General features: G+C 38.2%; 1 protein-coding gene across 2 annotated transcripts in view; it reads right to left on the bottom strand.

The window, feature by feature from the left end:
* Window positions 1-25,789, bottom strand: part of DNAH5 (dynein axonemal heavy chain 5) — a 242,281-nt gene that overhangs the window by 59,906 nt on the left and 156,586 nt on the right. For both annotated transcript variants that reach the window (XM_074329069.1, XM_019713456.2), the window contains exons 52-59: window positions 24,558-24,730; window positions 20,063-20,193; window positions 18,464-18,617; window positions 17,739-18,006; window positions 8,013-8,244; window positions 6,736-6,850; window positions 6,300-6,476; window positions 3,570-3,773 (exon numbers count right to left, since the gene is read on the bottom strand). In XM_074329069.1, the coding sequence (XP_074185170.1) occupies window positions 3,570-3,773; window positions 6,300-6,476; window positions 6,736-6,850; window positions 8,013-8,244; window positions 17,739-18,006; window positions 18,464-18,617; window positions 20,063-20,193; window positions 24,558-24,730 (1,454 nt within the window). The remainder of the gene's footprint in view (window positions 1-3,569; window positions 3,774-6,299; window positions 6,477-6,735; window positions 6,851-8,012; window positions 8,245-17,738; window positions 18,007-18,463; window positions 18,618-20,062; window positions 20,194-24,557; window positions 24,731-25,789) is intronic.

The raw sequence follows: 25,789 nt of genomic DNA, 5'->3' as shown, positions 1-25,789 counted from the left end.
TGACGGTGAAAGCAGAATAAGCAAGGACAGTGAAGAAATCCGAGTATACTTCATCTTCTGTGGACAAGAGATACCAACCCTAAATAAATTTTCTGGAATCCAAGGAAAAAGGAAATTGTTTTAATGATGAAACACTAATATGGTTATGAGAATTTCCAAAGCAATAGAATTTTCACGTCTTTAATCCTACCTAGGTGAATTACAAACCATAAAATAAACAATGGAAAACAAATATACATGGGTATATTCGGCCTCAGGACATATATATTTAGCATTTAGCAGCAACTAAGTGCTTAATACATTCAGACAGAGGTTCTATTAAACTTGCCTGAAATGTGAAGATAATAACTTGCACATTAGGCCTTGAGGGTGATGAATTAATTTTTAATCATAGAACCATCAAGAATATGACAGAACTGTTAACTTCTGGAGGGATGAAAATTTTAAAATAGTAGCAGGAAAGGATTTTAAAAATGCCTCCTTGCATCAAAAGAAAATACTGGGCAAACAATAACAAAGGAACTTTTAAAAGTGGTGTTTGATCATCTAAAAGAGGATGATTAAATGTTTTCCAAACAGAAAATATTTAACACCTAAATAATTCAGTGAAACAAGCTTTCACAGGAGATACATACTGTAGGGTAGAACACAACTCTTTCAGGCCTGTTTTAATGCAAGTTTCTTTAATGAGACTTGGAAAAGCGTGAAGCCAGATGAAAACTCAGAATATCTGGGAGCGACAGAAATGTGGTGGTGACAAAAGGCAAATAGCAACGGAGCTTCCAAGATAGATACCTGCTCTGCCACAAGATATGCAATGCAAGGAACCCAGAGTCACTTGCCAGTACGCTATTCAAAGTCCAGTTCCACTGTCACATTTTTCTGGGAAAACTTTTTGAGTCTCCCCTGTCACCACTACCATGTCTACTCACACAGAGTTAATCACCATCTCCTCTTCAATCAAATATCATGCTATTCCTTCACAGTGACACTTACATCATGGAGTCTCATATTTTAATCTTCTGGGACAAGTCTGTGTGGCCACTAGTTTCATAAGCTACCTACTGTCACGGATGCTGTAAGATGCTCTCACCACAGCAGCCACGGGGCAACGCTGAACTGAAAACTGAAGGTAAGATGGTGCTAAAGTTAATGCTTGGGAAATGGATGTGGGTTGGGTATTCCTAATTAGTTGTTGCAAGGTCTAAATGTGAAGGATGAAACAATAAAACTTCTAGAAGTAAACACAGAAGCATTTATTCTGCCTTAGAGATGGGCAAAGATTTCCTAAGCAGAGCACAGAAAGCACTATTAAGGAAAATACTGAAAAACTGGACTAAACTTATGAATGTCTGCTTATCAAAAGACACCATAAAAGGAATGAACAACTAAGGTAGAAAGTGGGAGGTGATAGTTGCAAATGTGTAAATGATAAATTACTCATATTTCATATCAAAAGAAAAACCTACACATGAAAAATTTAAATGGACAAGAGACCTAAACAGGCACTTAACAAAAGAATTGCCAAGAGGCTCATAAGCCAATAAAAAAATTTTCAGCATCATTAGTCATCAGGGAAATGATGCAAATTAAACCTACAATAATAAGACTCTACTACAAACCCATCAGAATATCGCAAAGCAGAAAATGGTGAAGATGTGGAACAACTTACACACTATTGGTGGGTATGTAAACTGACAGAACTCTTTGAAAACGCTGTAGCACAATCTACCTCAGCTGATTAAATATAGAACCTCAGACCCAGAAATTGCACTCCTAAACATAAATGCAAATATGCCCACCAAATGACCTGTAGACCAATATTCATAGTAGCATTATTAATAATAAGCAAACACTAGCAACAATCCAAAAATGCATCAATGGTACAATGGACAAACAAACTGAAGCATATCACGGTGATGCTGGCTCATACAAGCTCATGAGAAATGACGGCTACATTGTCAGGCATTCTGCAAACTGTTTTGAAACACAGCCTTTATTAACAATTATGTGACTTACAATTCAATAAATGTTGTTTAAATCAAAAATAACAAATAGTCAAATAACATATATTTCTTTTATTACATGTTACTGTCTATGTTTTTGAGGTCATTTACATCTATTGTACCTACATGGTAGAAATCCTACATAATGGCATGCTACTATGCACCTCTTCCCAGTACTCAGTCAGCAATGTCATTTTGGGAGCTTGAAATTGGTCACTGTGGGATAGCCATACCATGGAAATTGGCAATCACTACAAATCAGAGCTTTTTTTTCCTTTTTTTCCCCAGAGAAGCAATTGTTAAACATTTACTGTGTACTACTGCATATTCCTATGCTGAAAAGCTATATATAGCAATGAACAAAGAAGACAATACTGTCCTGTGCAACAATAAGAATGTCACAGACATGTTAAAGAGGTCAAAACAGAGGTGTTCATATGATATGATTTCATATATGTAAATTTCAAAGGTATAAAGGTCAGAATAATCAGTTATTTTAGGGGAAGTTATTGACTGGGATGTCCTTAGAGATTTCTGGGATCTTAAAATAAAAACTTTGACTTTAATGTTTATTAATAGGTATATACATACATAAATATTTATCAAGGTATATACTTAAAATGTGCATTTTATTACATGTAAATTCAATCTCATAATAAAACAAAAACTATGCAAACTAATACTCAAAAATTATTATTGAGACTCGAAATATATAAGTATATATTTGTATTTATATGTATGAAATATATGCAAATCTGTATTATCTCCTTACAATGATTTTTTTAACTGTGATTGAAATATGTCACTGATGATGCTTTCATACTCCTAAGATTTGTCAGGAAAACCTCTAAAGCTTATAATGTCTTATATTTGAAAGAGAAAATTCTACTCTAAAAAATACTACAAAACATGTGTGAAGAATATTACTCAGCCTTAGAAAAGAATGAAATCCTGCCATTATAGCAACATGGATGGACCTGGAGGACATTACGCTAAGTGAAATAAGCCAGGCACAGAAAGACAAATACCGTATGATCTCACCTATACGTGGAATCTAATATAGTCAAATTCATAGAAGCAGAGAGCAGAATGGTGGTTGCCAGGGACTGGGGGGAGGGAAAAATGGGAAGATGTTAGTCAAGGGATACAAAGCAGCAGTTATACATAATGAGTAAGTTCTGGGGACCTTATTACAGCAATGTGAACGTAGTTAACAATACTGAATTGTATACTTGAAATTTGCTAAGAGGATAGATCTTAAGTGTTCTCATCACAAAAAAGAGAAACAAGAAAAATGGCTACTTTGTGAGATGATGGATATTTTAATCAGCTTGATTATGGTGATTATTTCACAATATATACATATATCAAAACATCAAGCTGTACACTTTAAATACATACAACTTTTATTTGTCAATTATACCCCAGCGAAGATGAAAAAGATTTAGTCAGTAAAAATAGGCATGTCAAGTAAATTCTTCTTAAAAACGGATGCTATTAAACGACTCAGATACTCTAATAAAGCCTGGTCTCCTCTCAGCCCATCATTATTGAACTACCAACCTGTAAATTCTGTAAAAAGTTCCCTGCAGTCATCAGTTTTAAAGATTCCTGCCAGGAAGGAATTGTACAGCTTTTTTCCAGGTCAATTTTCACTGCATTGACTTTCCTCTGAAACAGCAGCAGCACACAATCCATGATTCTCATGATGAGGTGGGGGGGTCGGCCCAGTGTCCGGACGGTAGCGATGTCCGCAGGCTTGATGGTCTGAGGGAGGAAAGGTCATTACCCAATCTCCGATGACAAAGTGCAGACAAACCTTTCATCTCTAAGAGCTATTATTTCAACAGAGGAAAACAAGCATTTTTAAGTTAGATGTGGTCATGGGGGCTAGAGGCATGTGTAATCTCAAAGAAACCCATGTCCCAAAAAGTTCAAATGTTTACAATTCAATCTGACGACGAGGAGAGAAATGTTGGTGAGCCAATAAAGAGTTGTGACTTCCCTAAAACTGTATAGACCACTTAGTGTCAGAAATAAGAAGAGTGTATTCTGAAAGAAAAAGAACAGTCAGCACTTATATAGACACAGGGATTCTCAATCAAGAGAACTCCAGTATTTGCAGTGCTTTTTGACTCATTAGCTATGTAGGTCAAGAATCTGCCTCTCTCTCTTAAGCAACTCTGACTTGTCACAGTGGACTGACACCAGTGGGTAGCCTCAGGGCTGACAGATTGAATAATTAGAGGTTTCTTAGCTGGGAACTGACCTTTAAATGATAGAACTTGGGCAATAAGAATTTCACTAAGCTCTTAGAAAAGTTCTGTTCCATTTCTAGTACCTAGATTCTTATAGAGTAAATTATTTAATAGCACATAGAGCCTTTGTGGTTGATAATAAGTGGTCTATCTCTTAAACTCTTTATGGAATAAGTATTGAGAAAATACTAAATATAAGAGTCTGATATGGTCCCATTTCGAGCACAAGTAGTGCACATTCATTCCTTCCAGATCTTTAAAACCTTCCATCTCTTTTGCATTCGTACCCCTCTTGCCAAAAGAAGATACCCAATGACCTTCTCATCAAAGCTGACAATCTTTTCTCCAAGGATTGAGAAAAATAAGAAAACCACTGAATTTGATAATTAGGAATGTAACTACATACTTTGAAAGGTTTGTTTCAATAGACTAGTAGTATTTGTGAAAGCTAGACAGCTGGAAGTGAAGAAGAATTTGTGGTAAAAAATTAGAAATGGCAGATAGACCTTAATTTGAGATGCATGGCCGTAAAGGAAAGGAAAGAAATATAATAGCAGCCAATGGAGAAGGCAGGGTCAAATTAAAGTTGTATAAGGCATAAGAGCTAAACACGATTATTTTACTTTAGCTGTAGAAAGCGGCACGTAGCATTGAGGTAAGAATTTATCGTATTGATTTATGTAACCCGATGCCAAAATGTTCGAGTTTGGACGTTCCTAGAATTTTCTTAGTATACATGGGTGGTACCATATTTCAAGATTTCAAAAGCCCCCAAAGAGGCAATAAGATGGAGTCAGAACCAATGAAAGAAATGAAAACCTCTCATTCAACCCCATCACCTTACTCCTCTTCCCACACATCCTGCCCTGAGGATCACGTAATGCGGAACATTTTAGTGGTAGCGAGCACTGCGTTAGGAAGGTATAGAAAAATACTTTATAATATGAAATTAGATGCTAAGCCTTTTAAATCTTGGGAAAATGTAAGTCTTTAAGCAAAACCTGAGATGCCATATGTTCTATTCCTATGATGCCATTAGGTATCATAAGTTCAGTAAAGATTTAGAAGTTTCTTTACACTATCATTGCCTTCTCTCGGTTGGTCAGTGATGCCAAGGTGCCTAAAAAGGGTGCGGGGGAGGATGAGGATAGGGTCTTGAAGAGACATCTGCTCCCTCGTGTTCACTGCTGTATTATTCACAATAGTCCAGACATGGATGCAGCGTGAATGTCTATCGATGGATGAATGAAGAAAGGAAATGTTTCATATACACAGAGGATGCCAAAAATATGTATACACATTTTAAGAAAGGAAAAAACTATTTAAATTTTAATACTCAATATATACTGATAACAAAAGATGAATACAAGTCACGTTTGACTTCTGCAATTACAAGAGGTGCAAAGTGGTTACCATCAGCGTCCAGACACTTTGGATTAAGGCGAATTCCTGCTTGAGCAACGTTGACCATCTCTTAAAATGTGTATACATTTTTTTGGCACCCCCAGTATATAGTTCAGCCTTAAAAAAAAAGAAAGAAAGAAATCCTGCCATTTATGACAACATGGATAGACCGAGAGGACATTCTGCTAAGTGAAATAAGCCTGCTCAAGCGCTGACATTAATGAGCTACGTTAGATCAGTAGTTCTTATTTGGATGATTCACAGATGAACTCAGAGAACAGTGTATCTTACAGTCCCATCCCAAGTTCTTCAAGGGATGAGTAAGGAAATGTTACTTTAGAAATTTTAGGTGACCTTCCTAATGTCACAGAGCAGAAATGAGAACTCAGGATTCCTGACCACCATAGTATGATACTACCCATCAATCATGAGTGAGGAAATGAGATGGGAGGTAGCACATGCAAAATCTATAAGGAGCTAGTAGTATCTCCAAACACAAATATTACTTGAAGTTGTTCCCGTAGAGAGAGCCTTGGGCTGAAGCAGTAGAACATTTCCCATTGTTACTCATCTTTTCTCAGTTCTCCTTCTCGGACCTAAGCCGGACATCCATTCTCGCACACAGATTTACCTGCAGGGCTGCTTCCGCCTCTTCTAAAGCTGGTTTAGCTGCTTCCAGCTTCTCTTCAGCAATGGCTTTATCTTTAGAGATGCTGTCTACAATGGCTTGTGCCTTGTCCTTCACCTTCTGTACCTCGGCCTTGACTTTTTCAGCAGCCTGTGCCTTCATTGTCACTTCCTTTAGGACCTAATCCAATAGAAAATAACAGGAAAAAATACCTCGTCAAAAATTATCAAAGATCCAGCTGAAAAGGCATGTGTTGCTTTGATTTGTTGATTTTGTCCACTTACACAATTTTCACACATGGAGTTAAGAGTATTATATCCTAATGGAAATACATGATTTATATTCTCCTGGTTATAACTTAGTGATTATGCATACATCATTAACATGCATGAACTGGGAAGTCAGAGTGAATGGGGTACACGTGTCAATGTCCACTCACCATGTCGGCTTTATCGTTGGCCACTTGTAACTCCTTTTCTTTCACTTCCAGTTCTTTGCTCAGGGCAGCGACAGACTCCGAAGCTTCTTTCAACTTTTTCAATCCAGTATTCATTCTGGGATTGAAAATCCAAGGGAGCAATATTAAAGTTTGGGGTACTTGGCCACATTTTCCAAGTACTGGTCTACTAATATGGAGAGTAATGGCCATATTTGAAGAATCAGTATATATACAAGTAGCAAATACAACAGGACTTTAACAAAAGGGTATAGGTCCAGGCTTGATTCCAGACTGAAGACATGTGTATGTTCTCCATAGACCGCGTGTGGGAAGAGAAAACCTGCTAAAAATACTCTGTGCGACACGAGGAACAACAGAGGGTCTGGAATCTGTACCATGCAGGAACCACGCTTAATGAAGTTCAGCTAAATGCCAAGAGATTTTAAAATGCTTGAAGCCCTATCACGGAGGAAGGAAAATTGATAACTTCCATTGTTCAGAAGAGACCAATGAGGTTAAAAGAAGAAAGTTTAGAGATGAAGATTTGGGAATGTAGCCATCAGAACAACACCATAAAAGGATTAGCTGCCTGCCTGAACCAGAAATAACGCGTCTTAAAGGCCGGCGCCCTCGGAGTCCTTTAGGCCAATCACCTACCCAGGTGTCCGTTGTGTAACAGCCTCACTGATTCTGGCCATAGTCAGGCAGAAGACACAAGCATCAGAAAAGAGCAGGGCAGAGGGTGACACTTAGAGCAAATTTCAGTGGGAGGAGGGTATTCACCATGCAATGAACACGAGCATCAGACAGACTCTCTATCCTAGACACTCAGAAAGGGTGGGGAGGGAGGGGGTGTGAGGAGGGAGGAGGGATGTCTGGAATCTCAGCTTCCTTCCAGGTCTACGATGTCTATCAATATTATACAAAGTGGAAGGCCACAGAAAAACACAGCAACGTTTTATCCTATTGGGCAAGAATAAAGGCCCTAGAAACCATGGACTAACCCTTTGACTAGGCTTAAGAGGAGGGTTTCCCAGTCTCAGCACTACTGGTACTATTTGGGGCTGGATAATTCTTTGCTCTGGGGTCTGTCCCGTGCACTGTAGGGTGCTTAGCAGCATCCATGGCCGCTACTCCTTTGATGCCAGTAGCAAGCACCTCTCCACCCTCCCCCACCACCCGAGTTGTAACAAACAAAAATGTTCACTGGGAGCAAATCTGTCCCCAGATGAGAGCCACTGCTTTATAATAACTTTATATTTGACCTTCACACATACCTGTTGGCCAGAGTTTGCACTTCCACACGCTTCTCTCCATATATGAACTTATAGCCCTGAATAAAGGAGAGGTATGACTTGGGAGTCACGTGGGTAGAACGTCGAAATCTCTGGAAATAATCAAAACACTTCTCAGCTACCCCGTCCTGGAAGGAGCCCATGCACTGGACCACTTCCTTCTTGGTTTCCACATTGCAGTCGATATCATAGGAAGAGAGGAAGTGTTCAGATACTAGAAAGAACAGAGATGACAGCATCTGAAATATGAATGTGAATTACCATTGTAAAGGTTAATTGGCCATTTTTAAAAGACTTAGACATTTCTTACGACTGCACACCATTTTTTGAGTCCTCCCTAGGCAGATATATGTCAGTATTTTTGGTCCCAGGCCTACGACATCAACAATTTTATTTTCCCTTTTATGAAGAAAACTATAACAGTCTTTAAGCCTCTCATCATCCTTTGTGTTCTAACGCAAAGAAGCCTCTTCTACACAGCTGCAGGTTCTGGTCAGCAGCCAGCCTGTGTGATGCTTTACATAAGGACAAAAGTGGCACAAATAACTCAGAAACCAGTGCCTACCTGGTATTCATACCATGTTTCCCCGAAAATAAGACCGGGTCTTACATTAGTTTTTGCTCCAAAAGCTGCATTAGGGCTTATGTTCAGGGGATGTCATGCTGAAAAATCATGCTAGGGCTTATTTCCAGTTAGGTCTTTTCCCAGTTAGGTCTTATTTATTTTTTCCAGTTAGGTCTTATTTGGGGGGAAATATGGTATGTAACAATCCCATTTATTTATTTATTTTTACTCAGAATTTGTCATACCCTTAATTCTCCCAGGCTCTGACTGCACTTGGCATGTGGAATGTTTGTCGCTAAATTTGTTCATAAATGCAGAAGCTGGTCATTTGCAGTCCATTCTAATTTATAGTATCCTTTAAAAATGTTTGGGTAAAAAAGTCTCCTGTTGGAGACCTTTATCTTCCCACCAGTGCCAAACACAGGACCAAGTCTAAGACAGCCTCTCCTATCATAAGAATAGGCCACAGGGGTGGCCGGATGGCTCAGTTGGTTAGAGCACGAGCTCTGAACAACAGGGTTGCCATTTGATTCCCACATGGGATGGTGGGCTGTGCCCCCTGCAACTAAGATTGAAAACGGCACCTGGATTTGGAGCTGAGCTGTGCCCTCTATGACTAGATTGAAGGACAGCGACTTAAAGCTGATGGGCCCTGGAGAAACACAGTTCCCAATATTCCCCAATTAAAAAAAAAAAAAAGTCTGCATTAAAAAAAAAGAATAGGCCACAAAGTCAGAGCTAATCAATCACCACACACTTCGTCTGACACACACTACACATACACCACTGCAATTGTGCCATGGAGTGAAAGAGGAGTAAGACACTTGGTCCCTACCCAGAGGAATGCAAAAGTGTTTTGCATAAGGCAGTTAAATATCATCACAATCATTTTTATGAATCTTAGAAAAAAATGGCCTATAGATTTGCTTAGAAAGTACTTAAAATAGTGAATAATGTACATCAGCGTTGCAAACAGAAATATGGCCAATAAAAAGGAGGAAGGAAGGAAAAGGAATCAAGGGACCAAATCTGTTAGGTGATAGTTGTCAAAGAAATAAAAAATGGTATCTTTTCACCATTAGTAATTGATCATTAAATTAAGTTCTCAATGCAATAATTGTGGAGCACTATTTACATTGATGTAAATAATAGAGACCATTTATCAACTTGGTTACAAATACAGTTTACCATGTACACTGAAAGGCAATAAATTAAGATACTCAGAAGTCGTATCTCCTCATATGAGTTAAGCAGCCTCTATAGAGAACAGTTTAACTTCCAGGAAGTTTAAGCCTGGGCTTTGGAAACGTAGGAAAAATTCTTACCTATGACAAATCTTTTGTACTAACCACAACAGCTGCAATATTCACTAAGAGCCAGGCATGATACTAAGTGTTTTACTTGGCATGATGGGGGTATCTTCAGGGAAGTACCCACTTCCTGAAAATTTCCTTGTGTTTACCATGCAATAATTATTTTCTCTTGTATGTGAGCAGAGAGTATCAATAATGGTGACTTTTTTCTTTAATAGCAAGTTGTCTTTTTGTCTCTCCAAAAAGTCAAAACAAAATAAAGATAGGATGGATTCAAAGTATATTTTTCCATAGACCCATGATCTCTGATGCAGGAAAGGTTATATAAATGACAAGATCATTTCCTCTTAGGGTGACCCAAGGCTACTGCGACTCAGAAAAGAGGTCATGGAAAACCCTTCCATCATCTTCAATATCCAATCACCAAAGCAGCAATTATAGTGTTGGGGGCCAGCCTGCCTTCAAGTTGATGTCTGAGGCTGGTGTGGGTTATATCCTGGTATTGTGTGTTCACGTCACTTGATGGGAAATAAGGTGAGGTATGTGTGGGACAGAAGGGATGACATGGGGCTCAGTCCCTGAATAGTGGTGTCCTCCAATTTCCACTTCATTTGGATTATTAAAAAAAAAAAACTGAAGTCACAAGGTGAGGAAGGCACATTAGTTGCCCATCTAGAAGCCATCCCTCACTTTATTACTAAAGGAATCCCAATTTTGCTCAGGGTAGCAATCTGCTCAACTAAAACTCTTTGATTCCCCAAACGCTCTTGTAATTAGGGGTGACGCAGGTCTGGACAATGAATCGGAAACAAAAGTTCCTGGGGAAGAATCCTGTCCTGAAGTAAAAAGCAATGCTTCGTGAGGTGCCAGCACAAACAATGCCTTTACTAACAATTGTCACCCCAATAAACTTTAATTAATTAAAAAAAAAAAAGAAACAATGCCTTAAGACGCAACAGCCATCTGTGTCTCTAAGAGTAAGAGCCACACCCCCTACAGATGACAGCAAGATAGAAGATCCCCAGTGGAATTGTCCTGGACTGAATTTTCTTGGTAGCAGGGAAAAAAAAACGCCTTACTTGTTTAAGCCACTGCTTCTCTGGTTTTCTTTTACAGACAAACACATTCTTAATTGACACATTCGAAGGGCAAGTATATCAAATCTTGGCAGATCCTAAATCACAAAACATTATCAGTTTATCTTTACAGCATCCCTCAGTGATGAATATTATGATGTACATTTTGTAGATAAGAATAACGAGATTCCCAGAAGCTTGCTTATAGGGGATAGATTGTGAATTCTAACCCAAGGATGATGGACTCCAAAGGCCAGGTCACTTTGACTTAGAAATTCAAATAGAACCAAACTATGCAAAGGCTTTAGAGCATGAAGAAAACATTTTTAATTGAAGCCCAAAGTTCAAAAATATTTACTGACTAATGAGCTTCATAAAAAAATATGGTAATTTTTCTGGGAAACCATGGGTAGTACTGTGGTTGGTGTTACTTTCTGAGGGGCTGTTGCCTCATTTCTCTTTACACTAAACCGTTAGGTGTAAGCAGTTAGAGGAGCAGAACTCCAAACTCTTGCATATTATAAATCAAGTAATAATTTTCAAAGTGAGCCATTTGATTTATATAATTAAAATGGCCTTCTTTGAAAAAATACATATCCATATATATGGTATTCATCATGCTTGAGACTTTATTTTCAAGTGAGAATGGCCTATTTTCACAACAGTGTGCTAGCTTAAAATGAAATGTAAAAGAACATTAATAATTGTCTTTACCTTGGAGAAATACAAATGAAGTTAATTGATTTAGTATGACTTTGGTATCACAGAGTTTCATTAGGAAACACAAGACCACCAGAATGAAGATAATACAGATATTCAGAAACAATTAATTCAAAACAACTTCATATAAAGCTAAAAAGATTTGCCAAAATAGAGATTATTAAATGATAGTAAAGACAGGACTTTACAACATAAAACAAAGCATATTTTTCTTTAAATGCTTCATCAAGAGACTCAGTCAATTTAAATTCATACACACACACACACACACACACACACACATACATATATGTAACACACTTTTTTCACAAACACTATAGTTATTAAGATAGTACAAAATATTAATATTAAACTTCTGAGCATCTTTAAATTAGAAAAATACTCCACACTATAACAAAAAACTACCCAAAAAAGAAATTAAGAAAAACAATCTCATTTACAAGAGCATCAAAAAGAATAAAATACTTAGGAATAAACTTAACTAAGGAAGTGAAAGACATGTACACTGAAAACTATAAAACACTAATGAAAGAAATTAAAGTAGATATAAATGTATGGAAGGACATCATGTGTTTGAGTTAGAAGAACTCTACTATTATTTTTAAAATGTCCATACTGCCCAAAGCAATCTACAGATTCAATATAACCCGTATCAAAATTCCAATGGTGTTTTTTACAGAAATAGAAAACATAGTCCTAAAATTCACTTGGAAATACAAAGAAAGTCCCAAACAAACATCCAAAGCAAATTTGAGCAAGAACAAAGCTGGATGCATCACACTTTCTGATTTCAAAATATGTTACAAAGCTACAGCAATCAAAACAGTATGATACTGGCATTAAAAACAGACATACATCAATGGAACAGAATAGAGTCCAGAAATAAATCCAAGTATATATGGTGAATAGATCTTCAACAAGGGTGCCAAGAATACACAATAGGGAAAGGATAGTCTCTAAAAAATGGTGCTGGGAGAACTGAATATCTACATGCAAAAGAATGAAATTGGACCCTTACCTTGTACCATACATAAAAATCTACTCAAAACAGATTAAAGACTGAAATATAAGATCGGAAACCATAAAACTCCTAGGAGAAAACATACTGGTTAAGCTCCTTGACAGTGGTCTTGGCAATGATTTTCTTTGGATATGACAACACAAGCATAGGCAACAAAAGCAAAAATAGACAAGTGGGATTACATCAAACTAAAAATCTTCTTCCCAGCATAGGAAACAATTAACAAGCAAACAGGCAACTTATAAAATGGGAGAAAATATTTGCAAACTATAAATCTGATAAAGGGTTATATCCAAAATAAATAACTCCTACAACTCAATAGCAAAAAAAACAAGTAACCTGATTAAAATGGGCAAAGAAGACATACAAATTGCCAACAGGTATATGAAATATTTTCAAAATCACTAATAATGTAAACGCAAGTCAGAATCACAGTGAGATATCGCCCCAAACTTGTTAGGATGGCTATTATAAAAAAAATAACAAGTATTAGTTAGGATATGGCTAAAAGGGAATCCATGTACACTATTAGTGGGACTGTAAATTGATATAGCCACTATGGAAAATAGTATGGAAGTTCCCCTGAAAATTAAAAATAGAACTACCGTCTGATCCAATAATCCCACTTTGGGTACATAGCCAAAGGAAATGATGTCACTATCTCAAAGAGATATCTGCACTCCCCTGTTCATTGCAGCATTATTTACATTAGCCAAGACATGGAAACAAATGTCCATGGATGAATGAATGGATAAAGAAAACATGGTATATATGTGATGGAATATTAAAAAAAAAAAAAAAAAGGAAATCCTGACATTTGCAACAACATGGATGAACCTGGAGAGTATTACGCTAAATGAAATAAGCCAGACACAGAAGACAAATACGGTTAATACATGCTACCACTTATATTGGGAATTTAAAATAGACAGATTCACAAATGCAGAGAGTGGAGTTGTGGTTGCCAGGGGCTGGGAGGAGGGGTAAATGGGGTGGTATTCGTCAAAAAGCGCAACGTCTCAGTTATGCAAAATGAGTAAGTCCTACAGATCTATTGTTCAGGATTGTGCCTACAGTTAAAAATACTGTTTGTATACTTAAAATTTGCTACCAGAGTAGATCTTATTGTTAAGTGTTCTTACCACAAAATAATTTCGATGATGATGATTATAATTGAAGAGAGTGGGAGGAAACTTTTGGAGGTGATGGACATGATTATGTAATAGGCCATGGTAATGGTTTCATGGGTGTATACTTACCTCCAATTTCATCAAGTTGTATACATCAAATATGTACTACCTTTTGTATGTCACTCATATCTCAATAAAATAGTTCAAAAAATAATAATATAATGCATTTAAAGAATAAAAACATAAATTAATTAGAAAAATACACAACAATATAATATTTTTATGGGAAATATTTAGTATGATCTAAATGAAATATACTAACACAAACAAAATTATATATTTTCCTTATTGATGTGGCTGGAGATAATAATTTAATTCAGAATCAACATCCTGAAGGCAAAATAAACACTGGTTTTTCTTGAAACCGTGTTGCTAAGTTCCTAAAAAGAATAAAAAGCACTTGAATACCCACAGATGGTATTCTTTGACTACAACAGAAGGCAGATCAGGATTAGGCAAGGAGATGTTGGTTTAACCAACAAGATTTTATATTTATTGTTATAATTATTTTATCCACCACTGTGACCAACACAGTAAATGCTTACTAGAGTAGGTTGGAGACATAACCACAAAAGCTTACTGGTTATCAAAAGGTTTAAAGATTTAAATAGCCAGGTGCATTATATAAAGTATAAGTGCTATAAATTTCCCCAATGAAAGGGGGAAAATTTAAATGTCCCTAAGTGAACAAAGAAGGATACAAGGCTGTGATGAGTTTTGATTAAGTTTTGGAACTTAAACAAGGAAGATAAGCGAGAATATTCTTGATAAGGGGTACAATATATGGAAGAATAAGGATTAAAGCATGTTCAGAAGACAAACAAAATAGGTAAGCCTAGAAAAACAAAGAGGAAAGGTTTGTGTTGGGTTAGAGAAGATTGCAAGTAAGTTAGGGCCACAATATGGAAAAAGGATGAATTTTGAGAGACTGATTCATTCATTCAACAGTGTAAGTGTCAGATACTGGTAGTTGCCAAAATTGTGAACAAAAAGATATGCAGCCCAACAAACTGTGTTTAGTCCCAGGAAGCAAAAGCAGATTGCTGTGAAATGGGTAACAGAAGAACTGGCTTAGTGGGGGAAGGGGAAATGGGAACCTTTCCCTCCATAAGTGACATTCAGCGGAGCCAGCATTATCCAGACGAAGGGAGGAGGGCGCAGGGGGCAACAGAATGTGGAAGGCATTGCAAGGGGAGAAACGTGGCATGTCCAAGGATGAAGGAGAACAGAGCTGGGGAAAAGTGACCTCGGGTGAGGCTGGGGAGGTAAGCAGAGCCAGCTCTTCCCAGCCCTGAGAGCCACAGTAAAGATCATGGCCTTTTTCCTAGAAGCAATGGGAGGACATGGAAGTTTTTAAATAGAAAATAATGTGATTGGGTTTGTGTGTTGATCATTATTCTGTCAGCAAGGTGAGATGGATGGGAGACAGGTGAAAGAGGAGGAGAGATCATCAGAAAGCTATTTGGGTGAGTGACAATGATTGCTTGGCCTAGGATGTCAGTGAAAGGGACAGGCGGATAGATTCCACCAGGATTTAGGAGATAAAGTTGACATGACTTGGTGATGGAGTGAACTTGAGGGTTGGTGTTAGGAGAAATGCTAATGACAGCTCTCTGACTGCCGAGTTTGGAGGACGACAGTGGGACTTTCTAGGGGAGGGAGACCAGAGGGGAACCAGTTCAGTTTTAGACATATGGAGTTTCAGGAGCCCGTGAAACAGCCATGAGAATGCGTCAAGCAGGCAGTGAAGTGCACAGATTTCAAGTCAGAGGACAAACAGGAGATAAAAACTGATGAGGCATGTTATTATACAGGAGGCTGTGAATGAGCCTGCCCAGGAAGAGACTCCAGAGTGAAGAAACCAGTCTGCCTTGCCCTCCACCATGGCCGGCTCAATAAATGGCATGAAGCTCAACAAAATGTTCTGAATAAATGAACACATAGACACATGCAAGAAGGTCAGGACACTCACCTGAGTGCTATGAAACGGGTAACAAGGGAACTGGCTTAGTGGGGCACAGAAATGAAAATCCCCCAGCCCTCCATGGAATCTTGGCTGGGGTTGAGAGGTGAGATTTAAAAGAATGGTTCCTATTGGTGAGAAATTACCAAGGGACAGATCACTAAGACCTTTGTCTTGTGAGAGAAGGGATGGCTGCCAGAGGGACCGGCAGGAAAGGCTCCATATTTCAATTAAATCATCTTAGTTGTGGTGTATTAGTGGTCGTCACCTGGAATTGTTGTTTTCATTGTTAATAATAATACCTTACATGACATTTTGCAAAGCACTTGCGTACTCGCTATCATATTTCATAGTAAACGTTTAGCTCTTGAATACTGTCGTTTTGTGCTCGGCATTTATATCCTACTTCAAGGAATTTTAAAGTTTTCCCCTTAGTTGTACTTAATAGGACTTAAATTTACTTTAATAGGACTTAAATTTTAAATCACCAGCCTTTTCTCAAACCTTGTAAGACAAAAGAGAAAACTGTACATTTGCACTTCAAATATATTAAAATAATCTGTGAGTAAAGGCCACAGATTAGAAAACTATTGTCAACTGTAGTGTGCTGAGAACAAAACTTCCCCAGTGGATAAGAGTTTGTTACATATTTGTTATATACATAAAGGAAAAGCACAGAGTGCTGTGAAATGGATAACGGGAACTGGCTTAGTGGGGGAAGGGGAAACAGGAAGGTACCCCTCAGGAAGTGACATTTAGCAGAGCCAGCGTTACCCAGACGAAGGGAGGTATACATAGCTTGGTTCTAAACCTAATACTGATGCTACCGTCCTCTTGCACCTCTGACCATTCCCTCAGCTTCCCTGTCCTCAGCGTCTCCATCTCTAAAAGGCAGGAGACAGGTTCATCACTCATTCTCTCACTCGGTACCACAGAACTGGAGAGCAGGCGTAGGAAGTGGGGGCTGGGGGGCGGGGGGAGGAATGAGGCTCCGGAATCCTTCCTTCCCTCCACTTTTCACTGTTCTATCTCTGACAGCTACCTGTAAGATTTTACTGGGAAATAAAGCTTTTCTTAATTATTATTAAAACACAATAAATAGGCAAAAAGTTTGAAATCCACTGCCCTTGAATCAGGGTTCCCGGAGGTTCTGATACCGTAGGTCAGAGGTGAGACCTCAGTATCTCTATCACTTAAAATATCCACAGATAACTTCTCAGCAAAAGCTGAAAAAAAACATAAACTAAATGAATGATCACTAACATCTCTTTTACTACTTTTATGTCCAATTTCATTTACAGAGTAAGAGAAGCATTACTGTCCCATGGGGAGAAGATCAAACAAGTGGAATTGGCAAGGACCAGTCACCAAACACTCTGGTTAACATCCCTTTTCAAGGACAGACACCATGAGAGGATTGCTGGGTAATGATTTCCGATCTGATTTCCAGCACTGCAGCCACGAGAAGGAAATGTCCAAGATACATTTGGCTTCAACTACTAATAGGATGACCAACCCACTTTAAAAAGAACACAAATGCTGTCAAATTAAAAAGCTCAGTGGCTTCCTGTGACATCCCAGAACATGCCTGGGAATCCAACTGGAACAAAGTCTCAGTAGAATCATTGTACGTTACTCTAACGGTGTACAGACTGCAGATCTTATTCTCCGCTAACCACGCTCTGGGAAAAATTAGCTGCCAAATAAGAAAGGACACCACCTTGCAAACACCCTCAATCCTTGGACACAGCGACTTCTGGCTCAATCCAGTAGAGATGGCAAACAGCACAGAATGCAAACAGCAAACAAACAAATACTGTAAACCAGAAACTCTGACATAAAAATTTCCACCACACTAACCAGCTACTAAGGCGTCCTTAGGCCATCGGCTGAACCAGTCAATAGTGCATCCTGAAATCAGAGCAGGGAACTTCAAAGCTCGATTTCGAAATTTCTCCCCCACTGGGGAAAAGCAGAGCACCATGTGAAGGTTCTGCCGGACCCGACTCATGAAGTAGTCATACAGGTTCTCATTGGTTGGAGGGCGTCTGGGGTGTTCTTTCTTCATGACTGACATGAGATCACTGTTAATTTCATCCATCTCATCACGAGCAAACAGGTTGGAGACCTGAGACAGAAGAGCAGACATTCACATTCAGTATAGGCATATGAAAACAGATCAAAATAGGCAGCTCCACATTTATAATGTGTTTCCTCCATATGTGTCCTTCAGCTCACCTTTAGAAAATTAACCCAAAGTCTTCAAGACGAGACACACCACATTTTAAAATACTCAAACTATCCTATTATTAACTGCAAAGTCAGAGCCTTTCCTTGTAACCTCCTTCTTCTGTTTTTTCATTTTTCACTTGGAATATTCGTTCACATTTTAAATGTACAGCTCCACATTCTGACTGGAAGTTTTATTCTCCACAAACCCGACAGAAAATGCCATTCTTCATACTGATCACCTAATCTTCAGTAACAGCACTTATTCAAGTCTCTAATGCAAGGAAATACAGACAGCTCTAAAGTTGGAGGGAATCTGGAGAGACAAAACCGATGAAGGAAAAATCACCTCCTACCTCACCCGATGACAAAACATTGTTCATATATTCCAAAAACGACTCATCCTTAATCTCATTGTCTGTGAAAATGAAAGTGATTCCTTTGCCTTGCTGACCAGCAGTCTTATACAAAATTTTCAGGTCTTCCATCAGATTTGATGTGTTGTAGGATCTAAAGAAATATTATCATTGTGTCATTAGCTACGTAACTACTTTGATGGAAAGGAAAGAGCCTTAAAACAATGCTTTACGACATTTGGGTAACCAAAAAAATGATGGCATTGTTTCATTAGATAGGTGTTTTATTCTATGTGAATGTTACACGTTCATTACATTAATTTACAAAGGTGAAATTGATTTTTAAAATTTCTTTCCATTTCCAATAACTATTCCTGTGGGAGTAATAGAGGTGCACCATCTCGGTGAAGTTTTGAGTACTCTGCTGTTCACTAAAGTCAAGAACTATTCTTTTTATTGAGGTATAATTAACATATAATATTATATTAGTTTCAGGTGTACAGTAATCTGATATTTGTATTCATCGCCAAATAATCACCACAATAAGTCTAGGAAGCATCAAGTCACAGGGTAGTTACTTGCAAAGATGAAATTGATTTTAGAACTCCACATTTTATGAAATGTTACAATTAATTTTTTATACACACACACACCAAAAAAAAATCTAGAGTGAAAAGTAAGCCTGAAACAAAAATATAATGTTTACCACCACTAAATGCCATCTGAATGTATTTATGTTTCATTTTGAAGATATTTGTTGGTAATGATAACAGAAAAGTCAAAATGGAAGACTAACTAAGCACCATCTGCAATGCTATTTTAGAAGCTACCTCATAAATAAACTAAATTATTTCAAGCCTTCGTTATATGGGGTGAGGGAGATGCCCCATTATGAACGGTGCCCTCCTCATCCTCCAGCACAGTCCCAAAGGTGACTTCATTTGCCTGGAACATTCCTCTTCTCTAAGTGAATTCCTACTCATACTTAGGTTTCAGTTGAAACACCTCTTCCTCCAGGAAGCCTTTTCTAACCACCCCCTAGTCTAGGTTAGGCGTCCCTCCTTCATGTTTCAACAGAATCTGGCCCGCATTGATTTCCTGATAGATAGCACCTATGGATCACGCCTTATTGAATGACTTGCTCAGCTGCCTGTCCATCTTGAATTACTGTAAACGCGTTGATGACACAGACCCCGCTTACCTTGTGTAACCATGTGCTCCCCAGCACCTAGCCAGTGCCTAACACATGAGTCGGTGTTTGATAAATATTTTAAATATATGACTGAGTCTAAATTAACATTTAGTAGAGTCAATTTCTTCTGAAATGCACCAAAGGAATATCATGCATAACATAAAAACAGGAAGTCAGCTAAGCTATTCACTGCAATGAGAGGCTGAAGTGTTTCAAACGCAAATTATTAATGTGAAATTTTCATGATCAATGACATTATTGAAAGGGGAAGATGATAAGTCAACATTCAAGAAGGAAAACTATTGAGATTTTTTATGTGTAAGAAAAATGCATTCTTTACTTCAGGTGGCCTCTGTGAAACTCTTATCAAAATCCATTTCAAGTTAATTAAAGTGAAATCTTGTTACCTTGTCAGAGTGATCTGGAAGGAACTATAGCTGGCAATGAATGAAGCCAGTCTCGTCAGACTCTGCTTTCCTGATCCACCCACCCCAACCAGGAGGGCATTTCCCCGGGGAGTACGAATGATGCGTGAGATCTGGAATATAAAACAGAAAAAGCATATGTTGTTCAACATGTAAATATTCTATTTTTTCTTATTTATTCTATGTAAGCATTTTGGAAGATTTAGGTTTCTCAGGACCAGAATGGAGAGATATATTGATTGGAAGCATGAGGGCACTTCTGAAATAGAACGGTGTTTGGTAAGTATTGGACAGAGTGGGGAATGTGGCTGTAGCTTTAGGAAAGTAGGAGGAGACCAGTACAGAAAAGTCAGCAGACAGCCCAGACTGTGGCTTGCTCTGGGTTTTCAAAGAGAGATATAAAGGAGACTTCAAGGAATCTTTTCAGTTTGCCCAACTTGATGCACTAGGGTAGGAAAGAGAACAGGTATTTAAAAACAGCGTGTATCCTTGGAATACAGAACCCGCTGTTGGTTAGAATATCCTCCACACTTGAAAAATGACAGTTTAAATTGAAGAGAAGAAAATTCCCAAAATATAGCATAGATATAGAATTTCTTTCAAAAGAAGAAAATAGGCGTAAATACCCTCCTATTACTTGGCCGAGACAATTTAACCTAAGATATCTACCAAGTAATTATGGGTGGACCAGATGTCCATTCTATGCCAGTCAGTAGTCCTGGACTATTCCAAGTCTTCTCGTGGTGGAAGTCCGTGTTTCTCTGTCTCTTTTGGTATTGAATGAACTGCTTACACTATAAGGCCTCCTACCCCATCTGGAGGGGATTCAGTGCAGAATTCTCTTTGATGCATTCTACACCATGTGTGATAACTATCTTTTCCTCTCAACTGCAGGTTAAGCCTGGGGCGTTGCTGTAATACTTTTCTCTAGACGAATGACACAGAGTGGGATGAGGGCTGAGATGGGTCACCTCTCTGTGGCTGGGGAAGCCTCCTGGGGGAACCTGGGCTCTGCACCCTGCCGGTCTTCTTGAACATCCTTTCTCAGGATTCCCTCCACTGGCAGAGCCTGTGCTCTAGTCCTACTGGGGCTGCTCTTGGATTTTGAATTATTTCCTTCAGGACCTGAGATCTGTAGGACAGGGAGGCGATACACCCCTTTCTTCGAGCCTCCTACTTATCCTTTCCATGTCGTCCTCTCCAGTGTTGCTGCAGGCAGGAGAGTGGGACTGGCAAGAATTCTTAGTACTTTGCCAATGACATTTCATATTGTTTCCCTGGAATTACTTCAAGAGGCATAGAGGTAAGGAGCAACTTCAGGCCACACTAGAACCTTCCGTGTCTTTCCTGGGTTAACAGTTTTCAAAATATACGGCCTTTGTCATAACCTTTTCCTTTAGTCGATGTGGGTGACTATATTAAGGGTTTAAATAATTGTTGTTAATTAGGTTTTGGGAACCTCCATTCCAACATCTTTTCCTGCAAATGGGCCTGGGTCTAGTAGTCAACTTTTTTTTTTTTCCATTTCCAGTACATGGCAAACCCTTAAAACCTATTGGACAAATGAACATATAGGTGAATAAACAAAAAAGGCTTTAAAAGCAGACTCAAAAAACTCTTAACCGAGTTAGAATAGAAATTACTGGAGAAAACACAATCAAGTGAAACCTTCAAATGGGGCTATTCTGTGCTATTACATACATATTGTTGAGATATTCATTTTTTTTAATTGCTGTAGCAAATATTTAAAAAATTAATAATGCCCCTTATGCCCAGTAGGTACTCCAACCCACTAGCAGGGGAGAGAGACCTATAAACGGAAACTCAGTAATTCACCACAGCCAGTGCTGAAACAGACAGCAATGATGGCAGCAGAATAACAGAATGCAAGGGAACAACGGCTGCTTGGTGGAGGCCAGTCTTAGGTGTGGAGCTGGAATTGAGTCTGGATCTTGAAGTTGATCAGACAAAGAAGGTAGCATGCCTGGCAGGAGTTGGACTAAACTGTAAAACAAGGGAATAGGATGCATGAAATCTCAGAGTCAGCAAAGGCCCAGAGAGGTGGGAACTTCAGTACTGGGTATGGAAATATCGGGAGATGAGGTAGCAAAGGGTTGTTCAGGGCCATATTGGGGACTTGGTTCAATTCCAAATCTATTTATCAAGCATCTCAAGTGTGCCAGTCTCAGCAGCATTCCAGCCTGTGAATGCTGAGGTGAATAAATTGTGTGCCTGACCTCACAGAGCTCACCGTTCAGTAGGGAAGACACACACACACACACACACACACACATCATGCTACACCACACGGCACCTGCTGGGGATGCCACATTGGTGAGGCACCCTGGACTCAGGAAGTGTTTCACCATAAGCACACGATTCTTCTGGATTATACGCTAAGCAGAGCCTGACTCAGAAGGCTCGTGTGCTAGGCAGGGCCTAGATCATTAAAAACTTCACACACTGTGGCTTGAACTTTAACCAAAGGCAAAAGAGATTTTGCAGAAATAGTCTCTATTTTAAAAGAAAATCCTTATTTTAATTAAGAAGGAAATGAAGAAATGTGCTTGGTCTCATATCACATCCTGTTTTGCTGCAGTTTCCATCTTCAGTTCTGTCTCTTGGCTTCTATCATGTCATAGAACTAGGTCACATATTTCAAGGCTCACATCTGGATGACAGAGAATTTGGATGTACTGTTCACAGAAAGCAAGAGTGTAGAAGAGAGGGTCAGACTAGAAGACAGTGAGGAATGTAGTCTTTTAGCTCAAAACCTCCAATCATGATTCTCTAGCCAATTCCAGAGCAGACATGCTAGAGGCTGGCAGTGATGAAACACACAGCCAAGGAGCCTGGACTGAGTCACATGGGCCTTGAAGGTCAAGCCCAAAGTGAAGAAATGCTTATTGCTCCTTATCCGTGCTGCAAACCACGGAAACAAGTTCTAGTGAACTTCCTCAAGCACAAGACTAATATAAATAACCTCCTCTTCAATTTGAGCTATAATGAAATCCCAGGCCAATCAATTTTGTCTCTAATAAAAACTTGGTCATGAAGTTGCCTTGATATTCTTTACTTAGAAAATGTATTTTTCGTTTTCCTTTTAATCATTACATATAACTGAATGTCAATTCTTCCTGAAACACATAACTCTTACTCAACTATAAATTAGAAGCTAATTTCAAAATGTTATTTATATTTGACTTTGAAAGAACATTGGCTCTCATAATTTAGTACATATGTCTCAGGTTCTGGAGAATTTTCAAGCTAAATGCCTCATGTTGGGAAAACCCAGAATAAACTTTTTGTCTTCCTTCCTTTCCCAGACTTACTCCAGCCTTGCAGAAATGCTTTCCTCTCACTCTTCCATTTTCAGAGAGAAAGTTGATTAGATAACTTCTAAAACCCTCTCCATTTCTAAGATTCAGTAATTATTAGAGGTGACAATTGGTAATTATGAGATCATGCCTCATGGTTAAACCTTAAAATGAAAGACAGCCTCAAATTGTCTTCTTTCTTGCTAAAAGGATATAGTCTGAAAAAGTAATCGACATCGACAAAGTGAGAACATCAACAATAAATTTTAAATTTCATTATCTTCCACCACAGATAAATTAGGTCACGAAAGTTATCAAGCAAATAAGATATTTTATTTCCAACCTTTGAGCATCAACTGCCTTATAAATGATGGCTACTGTAATGACTCATGTGACAAAGTAGAAAGGAAACAACTTTCCTGGTGGGTTTTGTTCAAACAGAATTTTCATCCAGTTTTTAAGTCAATTGTTTATGCACAATTTTTAATTATTATTTCTAATTTTGGTAAAACACATACAACATAAAATTTACCATCTTAACTATTTTTTAATGTATAGTTCAATGGCATTAATATATTCACATTGTTGTGCAACCATCCATCTCCAAAACCTTTTGCATCTTGCAAAACTGAAAATGTATCTTTAAATACTCTCCCTTCTCCCCTCCTCCCCAATCCCTGGCAACCATCATTCTAATTTCTGTCTCTATGAATTTGACTCCTCTAGATATTTCATATACCTGGGATCACACAGTAGTTGTCTTTTTGTGACTGGCTTATTTCTGTTAGCATACGTCCTCAAAGTTTTTGCACTGTTTTTTATGGTTATCCTTTGCATGATGCCTAAAATAAGCAGACTGTTGGTCTGTGCTTTGAATTCTGACGTCAATCACATTCATTCTATGTAGTGAAAATATCGAGCTGGAAGCAACACTGCATAAAATGATCATATTACACATTTAAAGTACATATGCTCTGATGTTAAGCCTATATGTGTGACATGTTGCATTCGGTTTAGAAATTAAATTGGACTATAGAATTAGGTTTATTTTTAAACTGACTATTTTCCTGGGAGATAAAAATGAAAGAAGAGGGGAAAATTCTGGTGGGGAGCCAAGAGTCTGTCACGGAGGGGAGGTGCTAGGGGGTGTGGCTACTGACCTTGACTAAGTGGACCATCGCATCCCCGAAGAACACCAAATCCATGCCAGCACCACGGACACTCTCGTTATAGAGCTGCAGGAACACATTCAAACGCTCCTTTAGGTGATCAAAAGATTCAATTGCCTCATACACTTTGGGCATCTCAGCATCAGCCTCCTCAGAGGTTTCACCTGGGGTTGGGGAAGAAGAGTCGATTAAGTCTCTTCACACCACTGGATTATATACTACTTCCTTCAACTTAAACTGATACATTCATAGCTCTACAATTTAACCCTGAAAAACACTGGTTTCCATCCAAATGTCATGTTACGTATTTTTAGAAAAGAAAACGAACGATAGTAAAAGCATTAGAATTTTTGTGACCATGTGCAGTCTTAGTTCTTTCCTGTCTAGAAAGAGCCAATTTCAAGCAAAGTTATAAACACTGAATTTAATTTGAATCCATAATTGAACATAGGCATTTCAAGTATCCTCTCAGAGATATTCAGCCAATGGTCAAAACGAAGATCGAAAAAGCAGAGATTTAATGTCAAAATCAGCAACAGAGGTCAAGAATTAAATGATTTTTTAATACGAATAAAAAGATCACTGCATTTGCCCAGGAAAATTTTATGATTCAGGAATTTCAGAACAGTGGTGAGGGTCGAAGTGAATTTTGAGGGATGGAGTTGGACAGTTGAGAGAAAACAGAGAACTGATTTCCTAAATAAATAAACATACTGAATTATGCTTACCAAGAAAGTATTGAAATCAATACACTTTTTTAAGAAATTAGAAACACATAATCTACTGGCTTAATACGTTTTCAACTTTGACTATAAAGCATAATACTGAAGAAAGTTAAACTGGGCACATACCGTGCTTCCCTGAAAATAAGACCCAGTGGACCATCAGCTCTAATGCGTCCTTTGGAGCAAAAATTAATAGAAGACCCAGTCTTATTTTGCTATAATATAAGACCAGGTATATGATATGATGATATGATATGATATGATATGATATGATATGATATGATATGATATGATATGATACTGGGTCTTATAATAATTTTTGCTCCAAAAAGATACTTTAGAGGTGATTGTCCGGCTAGGTCTTATTTTCAGTGAAACACGGTGTAATATCAATTAAGAGTAACAGCAAAAAAGTGACACATTCATTGAATATACTAGTAACAACTTAGAAATTCACTGGATTCTAGATCTTCCAAAACTAATAGTACATAATAATTA

The sequence above is a fragment of the Rhinolophus sinicus genome, linkage group LG03 (assembly GCF_036562045.2).
Source record: "Rhinolophus sinicus isolate RSC01 linkage group LG03, ASM3656204v1, whole genome shotgun sequence".
Classification (NCBI taxonomy): domain Eukaryota; kingdom Metazoa; phylum Chordata; class Mammalia; order Chiroptera; family Rhinolophidae; genus Rhinolophus; species Rhinolophus sinicus.
Note: the sequence above shows the minus strand (reverse complement) of the source record. Positions and strands in the feature narration are given on the sequence as shown.